The sequence below is a fragment of the Pelmatolapia mariae genome, unplaced genomic scaffold (assembly GCF_036321145.2).
Source record: "Pelmatolapia mariae isolate MD_Pm_ZW unplaced genomic scaffold, Pm_UMD_F_2 NODE_ptg000371l+_length_39260_cov_1, whole genome shotgun sequence".
Classification (NCBI taxonomy): Eukaryota; Metazoa; Chordata; class Actinopteri; order Cichliformes; family Cichlidae; genus Pelmatolapia; species Pelmatolapia mariae.
Genome location: NW_027052059.1, coordinates 1 through 9,414, shown reverse-complemented (window position 1 = coordinate 9,414; position 9,414 = coordinate 1). Strand labels below are relative to the sequence as shown.

Here is a 9,414-nt window from a genome sequence, read left to right as displayed (position 1 = left end):
AACATGAAATTCTCCAAAATGTCTTGGGATGTTGAAGCATCAAGACTTCCTCTCACTGGAACTAAGGTGCTGAGCCCAGCTCCTGAGGAACAACCCTGCACTATAATCCCTCTACACCAAACTTAACACTCGACACAGTATAATCAGAAAAGTACCGTTCTTCTGGCAATCACGAAACCCAGACTTGGTCATCAGATTGCCAGACTGAGTGTGATTTGTTATTTCACGAAACATGCCTTCACTGCACTGCACTTTAGAGCAGTATGTAGCGATGGGCTCTGAAGAAAGTTGTTGATCTCTGTGCACTATGCGTGACCATTTTGTGGCTGAGCTGCTGTCGTTCCCAATCGTTTCCACTTTGTTTTAATACCACTAACCACTCACTGTACAATATTTAGTAGTGAACTCCTCAGAGTGACCTATTCTTTCACAAATGTTTGTAGCGGCAGTCTTCATGCCTATGTGATTGATTTTTATACACCTGTGGCCACCGAAGTGATTGGAACACATGAATTCAATGATTTGAATGGCTGAGTGAATAATTTTGACAATATAATGAACCTGAAAGAGACAATGGATGCTTTGACTGTGGGCAGAATACAGCTATGAATTTCAGACAGATATTAGAAATACCAAAAAGTTGCGTTTCTGTGTAAATATTTCATTTACAAAAGAACCCAGAAAACAAATAAACTTTTTAACCTGAAAAAACAGTCCTGGACCTTTTTTTCCCCTCGATTTTTTGTTTGATGCACCAAATGTTTTCAGCTTGTGAAAGATCTGGACTGCAGATAGAAATTTCAGCACCTTAAAAAAGGCACTCAAAGTACTTAAATAAATTAACTAATGTAAACAGTCCTACTAATGCAAATAGCTTAAGTTCACCTAATATTGTCTCCCATTTTAAGTTATTGAGTTATTTTAACTTATTATTTTTGATAAACTTCAACTACACTATTTTGCATCTCAAGGACCTGCTACTTTGAAAATATAATTTAATTTTACTACTGTGTTTATTAGTTTTGATCCCTGGGGTCAATTTGACCCAAAACATAAAAAGCTTACTGCATCTTATATCAGTTGCACGGAAGTAGCTGCAAGTAATCTGGGTGCTACAGCTTTAAGCAGCTGTGCGCGCTCCAGCGGGCTAGCAGACGATCACTTTTTGGCACAACACCTGTAGCTAGGGGGCAAACAATCGTGTGAGTGCTGATGTTTGACTGAGGAAGAATAAAGTAGTCGTGGTAAGTCAATCACATGACCACTTAAAGACAAAGCAACAAGGTGACATATACCAGTTTATAAATTGTGTTGATAGGCCACGTAAAACCAGAGTCATGATAAACAATATATACGCGGCGTTTTTTCCTCAATAGCTTCGTCACGTTTACTGTCTGAGAATAGCACTAGCAAGCACTCTCTGCTTATGACCAAAAAATAAAAACAAAACAAAAAACTGCCCTTTCTTGTTGGTGGAAAAATGCACCATGTCGACCAATGAAAAAATCATATGGCAACATGACATTTGGTTGTTTAGGAAGAGGGGAAAGTTTTAGGAGTGACGAGAGAGAGAGAGAAAGACAGACAGCAGAAAAAGAGAGAGAGAGCAAGTTTTGAGATGTGAGATTTGTGACGTTTAGCGTGTTTGGAGTGTGTAGTTAATGTGTTGTCTTGTGTAGTTAGTGTGTAGTGTTGTGGATAGTTTTGTGTTGTGTGTCAGAACAATGATGCTACTGCTCTCTACAGGTAGAGAACAGGAGTGATACACCTGCTGCTTTCAGACCTGTAGGTATCAGGCTGTGATGTTCTCCTTTATAGTGGACAGACATTTTTGGAGTGGCACAAATAATTTGTGTGGCATCTTATTGAATGCAGAACAGCTGATTGTTATGTAAATAGTTTGAAATGTTTATACAAAAGGGTAAAAGGTAAATGGCTGCAAATAACTTTGTTATTTGCAAAACTTGTGCATATAATTTTAATATTGACAATTTATATTTGTATTTAAAGTTATAAAATATGATTCATTAATTTTTGTGGTTGTTACAGTAAAAAATATAACTTTTTCTACTCGGATTTTATGTTTTTTGTCTGATTTTAGATCAGTTGTGTTAATACAGTATTATGTCAAAATGAAAACATGACTGTAAATTCAGACACGTGAGGTTGTATGAAAAGAATGATACCAAACAAGGCAAAGTAAATAGTTTTTAAAGGTGAAATATAGAGGAAACATCAAAAGTAGTTAAAAATGGCCAATTATACCCTGGACCCCAGAGGGTTAAACATTTTATTTTAAAGTAACGCAATAGTTACTTTTCCAGTAATTAATTAATTTTAGAATCTTGTAACTCAGTTACTAACTCAGTTACTTTTTTGAAGAAGTAACTAGTAACTATAATTAATTACTTTTTCAAAGTAACTTGCCCAACACTGGACTCTTCACAATAAAACAGGAAACATAATAGAACGTAGACATGACGACACGAGCTTGACAATGTGGAAACAGACATGAAACACATGACAGACAGGGGAACAAAAGAGAGATGAAAAGTACTGACATAGCTAAAAGTACAACATAGAGGACAAGACAGACTTACACCAAAGACAGAAAAAGACTCATAAACACAGAGACATGGATTAACCTAAACTAGAATAAAAACCAACTAAACTCTAACTAAATAATAAAACAAGAACTTTACATTATTTTAATATAACATAAGAAATCAAAAATATAATATAAACTGAAAATGCTGGGTCCCCTGATAGATAGCTGACAGTTAATAAGCTAGCAGCTAATAAGCTAACAGCCACTTCACTAAGTTAGCTGAGTTCACTGCGGTAGCTGAGACAGACTGCAAAGTTTTTAAGCTTTAGTCAGTGTGTTATTCTGAGGTTGTTTTTTTCTTCTTCTTTTGATACAATGTTCTATTATATACAGAAATTATGACAAAATCTTTAAAATTTGGTTTCATGTAGTTAGCGAAGATTTCAGAACTGATGAAAAAGGCAAGGAGTAATTGTTGGGTAAGTGACATGAGCTGGGAAAAGCAAAGAGAAGGTAACTTCTCTTGGCTGGCTGAATTTTTTAAGAGGAATATGTTGCTGCACACCAGCCTTTTGAAAATCAGAATTCTCGTTTCAGTCTCTTTCAAAAATGTCTAATTACCAGAAACCAAATGTGCTGGCTACTTAACTCACCTTGATGAGCAACATAGGTTCTTGTTCTGACCAAAGCAAAGATACTGGCTGGTCAACACTTGGTATCCCTTACACTTGTAGGAAAAAAGATCACTGTATAGAGATGAGCCATGACTACGACTTAATTATAGTTTAATTAATTTTGAACTGATTAAGTACTTTTGCTGTCATCAGAACTGCTGATGTCTTTCTTGGTAATTTTTGAAGTGATCTATGCACTACTTGTACTACTACAATTATTAGCAAGGGCCTGAATAACAGTGTATTCATTCAGAGTACAGTAGGCTGGAAGCTGGTAAAGTGTTCCCCAACTTAGAGACTCAAGAGTCTGGATCACTGTATCAAAGCACAGTATCTTATTTTATTTTTTGTTGCAATACCTGGACTACAAGACATGTCTGATAGTCATTTTTTGAAATTGAATGTTAACCATGCAGGTATTGAAAAATAAAAGAACCAGAACAGTGGTATATGTATATTAGTTTTGCATAACTGAAAAAGTGACTCTGTTGTACACATTTTTTTAATCAATCTTATTTATTTATTTATTTATCTTTTTTGTATTTTCTTCATTACCAAGGGCACCACTGTAATTTTTGTTATCTTCTAGCAACATAATATATAAATAAAAAAAATAAAATAATAATATAAATAAATCTTAAATCTTGGATCTCATTCCTTTCTTCTCATGTAAGGCATGAATGGAAACTTTCATTTAACTATTAAATACTTTACTTTTATTTTAGTCAAAAGGTACATGTCAAATGTAACCAAAATTTAGGGAATTATGATAAACTTCAATTTTTAAGTTCATCAACTCAAAAAAATCTTAATGCAGTCGGTTGCCTTCATTTTTTTAGGTTCTGCCAACTTCTTTGGGTTTACAGTGTTGTAAAGTAAGGAAGGAAAAGGAAGGACGCTAAGGAAAAGAGATGAATTATATAATTAATTATATATAATTATATAATCATTAATTATATATAATTAATAATCATTCTCCTTGGTGTGTCTTAGTGTGACAGAAAGGCAAAGCTGAGAAGTATGAGGTAAATATTGTGTTTAATAAACAAACATCAGTCAGGGAACTGACACTAGTCTGGGGATGGAGACGGGGAAATATAAAGTATGATGCACACGTGTAGTGTGTTAGTTAAACTATCTTGTAAATATGTCTTTAATACAAAAAAGATTAATGTTTAACAATACAGGAGAGGGTGTGTGTATGTGTGTGTGTTGTTCAGGAGTTGTAGAAAATACCATGTTTGAGCAATGCTCAAAAACGACTTCCTCTTGACCTAATTTTAAACTCAAAGTTTCCTCTTACTGTCATGTGAGCCAAGCTTTCTCTTCATATTCTTCTGTCATGTGAATAAGTCTTATTCCTACTGCAGAATTCATGAGAGAATTTAAATAGTGGAGAAACAATCTGGAAATTGATTCAGGTAACAGCTCGGATTTAATTGTCAGTCACTGGAAAAAAGTTTTTAAGAGCATTGTCAGCTTCACTGACTGTGAGTATCTTTCTTTGTTGCTTTTATAAACATATAGAGCAATTCTCTATTAATCACATTGAACCTCATTGTCCTGCTGTGAATTTTCATGTAAAATCTATTCAGGGAAAAAAACACGGGTTTTAAACTAATTTCTGTTTTTAAAAAATACATGTAGTTTATTGTGTCAGATTGTCAGTCTGTCCAGAGTGTACCCCACTTCACGCCCTATAGTACCTGGTGATAATGGTAAAAGAACATTTAGTTTATTTTCTTTCTTTTTTTTTATTCATGATCACTGGAGGCACTTGAAATTTTCATGATTTGAATTTAAGTTGATTTGAACATAATTTTTATGCTTATATATTCAAGGCTTATATATCAAGGTCCAAGCAAGCAAAAAAAAAAAGAAAAAAAAAAGGAACTTATTCAGGTCAGTTGCACAAGTCCAAAAAATCCACAATAGGACACAAGCTGAGGAAAACTAAAAATTCCAAGAACACAAAAGGCAGCATAGACGAGGAGAGGAAAGACTTTGGTGATGAAAACAGGAAAGACAGGGCTCTAAATATTCACACAGAAGGCCAGTCAGAGAAAGTAGGTACACATGGGCCAAACTAGACCCAGGCAATAAAAACTATCAGACATGGGAGGAAGTAAAACTACACATAAGACTCCAGAGGATCATAAAGCAGGACATGAATAATAAGAACCAAAGAAGCGAAAACATAAACAATAACTAGCACTAAAATACAACAAAAAAACTTGGTTATTCTTGACCAAGAATTATTAATTTCCTTTCTTCTTTCTTAAGAACTGAGCTTCATAATCTTCAAGACCTATTCAAACAAACATAACAAAGGTGAATAAAACAAGCACACACATTATTACTATTTTTTTTTTTAAATTAGGTTTCTTGAGATGGAGATGAATTAACTAAATATTCTGCTTGTTACAGCTACTGAAAAACTCTTTTATTTATTTAGTTCATTTAGTCATTTCACTTTTTGCTGCCATGCAGAAATATTTTAAAAAATAATTGATCTTGAAGTTTTGACTTAAGTTCAGCAGAAAATTCAAGTTATTTTCTCAGACATTTGAGCTAGTGAGTTCAAATTTTGAGATGCAGAGCGTAACAAATTTATTAGACCGTCTATCGTTAACTAGAAGAACACACAAATATTTAAAAAATGCCTTAAATTTGTTAAAAACTAAAAATTATGTTTTTATTTATCAGACAAATTCCTGTTGAATTCATGTTTAATACCCAAATTTGAGAACACTAGACTTCTCTGAGATGTTAGAAATTAAACATAAACATTCAAGCTAAAAAAAATGTTACTGTTCAGGAAAGAAAGTAAATATTTCTACATATTTGTCATATGTGTCATCTTAATCAAAAAAATAATACTGACTTTTGAGATAATAACCTGAAATTTTGACATATGGATGCCTTTTTTTTGCAGAGGTGGAAACAAGCTTCCATACTTTGATGTGTTGTGTCAGATAACATTTATCATCAAGCACCTAATATGTATTTTTTTTTACCCACAGAGATGTTACGTCACATAATTTTGCTTTTTGTGAGTCTGGTGTTTTTGGAACAAGTATCCTTTGCAGATTTTACTTCTTCACAAATAGGTAATATGAAAAAGCACACATACACGTAGCGACAAGAAAATACACCATCTGACACTTATCACCTATCAGGACATAATAAAAATAATCGATCCTTAGCAGGTCTTAAAATGAGGTAAATACAACCTCAGATGAACAACAACTCAAAACATCTTACACCATGTCACTTTTTTCCATGTGGGAAAAAAGATGTTGTGCGCTTTTCACTGCTCAGCTTTCCAGTCGCCTTCTTGGCTCAGCACCACACACGGCTCTCTCCCTGGTCCCGGCAACATCCTCAAAAGGGGAGACATGATCAGATGATGGAGGTCAGGTATGTGAGTCAGCCTCCACTGACACCACACCCCAAACCCACTGCTCCACCCCTCCCCTGCAGCTGAGCCACAAGCCACACTCCGCCGCAGACATGTTATAATATGTGTTGTTGTTCATCTGAAGTAGTATGAACCTAATTTAAAGGACCAAATTGTTTTCTATTATATTTTTCACACAACTCCAAATCTCCAGATTGCTTTACATGTGTACTTTCTCACATTTTCTTGACTTTGTTTTTAGCAAAATGCACAGAAACCACACGTGAGGAAGAAGACTTTGAACAGCTGAAGAAACTGAAGAACAGATTCACTTATATTGCAAGAAGCTGTAAAGAGATCAAGGACCGATATGGCGAATATGAAGGTGAGGACAATACAATCACACAAATCACAAGTCATAATTATTTAACGGGCAACATTCATGAATTCAGGATATTTCTACCCTCTTAAAATTAAGCTATGTGTTCTTAATACTTTGTTTCCAGATGGGGAGTACTACCTCACCACAGCTAACGGCATGCTGTACCAGACTTACTGTGATATGACTACTGCGGGAGGCGGATGGACGCTGGTGGCGAGCGTCCATGAGAACAGTATTTATGGAAGGTGCACAGCCGGCGATCGCTGGTCCAGCCAGCAGGGCAACAATGCTGACCTGCCGGATGGAGATGGAAACTGGTCCAACAGAAACACCTTTGGAGCAGTAGAGAGCGCCACTTCTGATGACTTTAAGGTAAAATCAGCCGTGGTGGTAAAAACAGTGCTGGAAAGTAACATTAACTGAAGCACTTTACTTAATTTACTTAAAACTGATTGTCAGATCATAAAATGCAACACACTGCAGTGGTTAGTTTGTTGGAAACTCATCAGTTTCTTGCCAGATGAATTGTTTAGACAGAAATGCTCACAGGATACAACAAGAAGAAGCAACAATTAAATTCCTTGATTTATCGTCTGATTGTGTATCTTAACCATGATGTAAATAACAGTATTAAACACCAATTAATATCATAGATAAAATATTTACCATAGGAAAAAAAATACACTTTAGTGTCAAACACTTTTGATATTAAGATATATTTAGCTGGTTATAAGCTACAGTTCCAGCTTATGTCACTGAATTGATTAGGTGCAGGTGGGCGTGGGATGTCACAAAAATTTTATTTCAAAAGCAAAATGAAGCAATTTATGATGCAAAATAAGTTAACTGGGCCAGATGTGTTCATTTGAGTCATAACTATGTGTGTACCCTTACACAGAATCCAGGTTACTATGATATAACAGCTGAGGACATGTCTGTGTGGCACATTCCCAACAATTTGCCGCTGGAGCACTGGAACCAAGCAGCCGCAGCCATCCTCCGCTACCACACTGAAAACCAGTTCCTCACATTGTATGGAGGGAACCTCTTTCAGCTGTTCAAGGTAATTAAAGCTCTGAAGAATTTATTAATTTGTAAATTTCAAAAACATAAATGATCAAGAGGAAAAGCTTCTGAAAATTGATCCAGTAGTTTATATTCTGTAGCAAATCAGCCGTTTCCCAAGCGGCACTGGAACGTTTTAAAGTTTCAAAAATTCCTGTGAAAAGATCGTTAGTTGTCTGCTACATCAATGGTATACTTGTCCCGAGAAATAAAGGCTGTTTCATGCAGGAAAATTGTGAACTGAACTTTGAAAATATCATAGATATGTGTCTACTACTTCCTCCAAAGAACAATGCAAACTGGTTCTAACCAGAAAAGAAAGAGAGGTGAGAGACCCCGAAGCACAACTGAGCAAGAGGATGACTCACCGGTCACTTTATTAGACATACTTAGTTGATACCAACTTGGATCCCCTTTGCCTTCAGAACTGCCTCAATTCCTTGTGGCCAAAGTGCGCCAAGAAAATATTACATCACCTTTGCATCACAACCAGGCTTAATTGTTGATACAAGACAGGATGGAGTCACGCTGTCATGTTGTTTATGCCAAATTCTAATCCTGCCATCCACTTCAAAATGTTCTTGGAAAACGTTTTTTTTACTACAGAATATAAACCATTGGATCAATTTTCAGAGGCTTTACTCTTTACGTTTATACACATATGTGTGTGTTTCTGTGTGTGTGTGTGTGTGTGTGTGTGTCCATACATACACACTCATGACAAAACCCCGCCACACTGTTGCAGCAATATCCGGTGAGATACAAAGTTGGAACGTGCAGTGACAGAGGGCCAGCTATTCCCATTGTGTATGACCACGGAGACGCAGAGTCCACCAAAAAGTTGTATGGACCCAATCCAAGAAGTAAGAAGCTCATTTAATCAGATTGAAAATGATATTTTGGACCATTAGAAGACAATGTTACCATCAATCTTGATCACTGTTTGCATCAATAAATGTGTAATGAGTCTTTTACCTATTTTACACATAAAATAGTTGTTTAAACTTGCAAGACAAAATGAACAACAGAGTTTTTAAGAATTTATGAACGTACTCTATTAATTAAACCAGTTGTCATATGAATGTTTATTTAATTATTTAATTTGTTTGTTCGTTTGAATGAAAGGGGAGTTTGAACCAGGCTTCATCACTTTCAGAGCAATAAACTGGGAATCTGCGGCCATGGCTATCTGCTCTGGTGTCAAACCAACTGTCGGTTGCAACACTGAACATGTGAGTAATCAGTCGTCACACATCTGCCTATATTGTGTCAGTACACATGGTGTAAAAACCCTGTTTTTAGTATTGTATAGGAGGAGGAGGATATTTCAACCCTGAGGAGCAGT

General features: G+C 35.6%; 1 protein-coding gene across 1 annotated transcript; it reads left to right on the top strand.

The window, feature by feature from the left end:
* Nucleotides 1-5,337: 5,337 nt before the first annotated feature.
* On the top strand, nt 5,338-9,410 carry LOC134623060 (intelectin-like; the record flags this gene model as incomplete). Its single annotated transcript, XM_063468288.1, has 7 exons — nt 5,338-5,347; nt 6,885-7,007; nt 7,129-7,376; nt 7,903-8,067; nt 8,815-8,932; nt 9,195-9,301; nt 9,372-9,410. Coding segments are annotated over exons 1-7 (810 nt in total), but the record flags the coding sequence as incomplete, so codon positions are not given.
* Nucleotides 9,411-9,414: the final 4 nt, after the last annotated feature.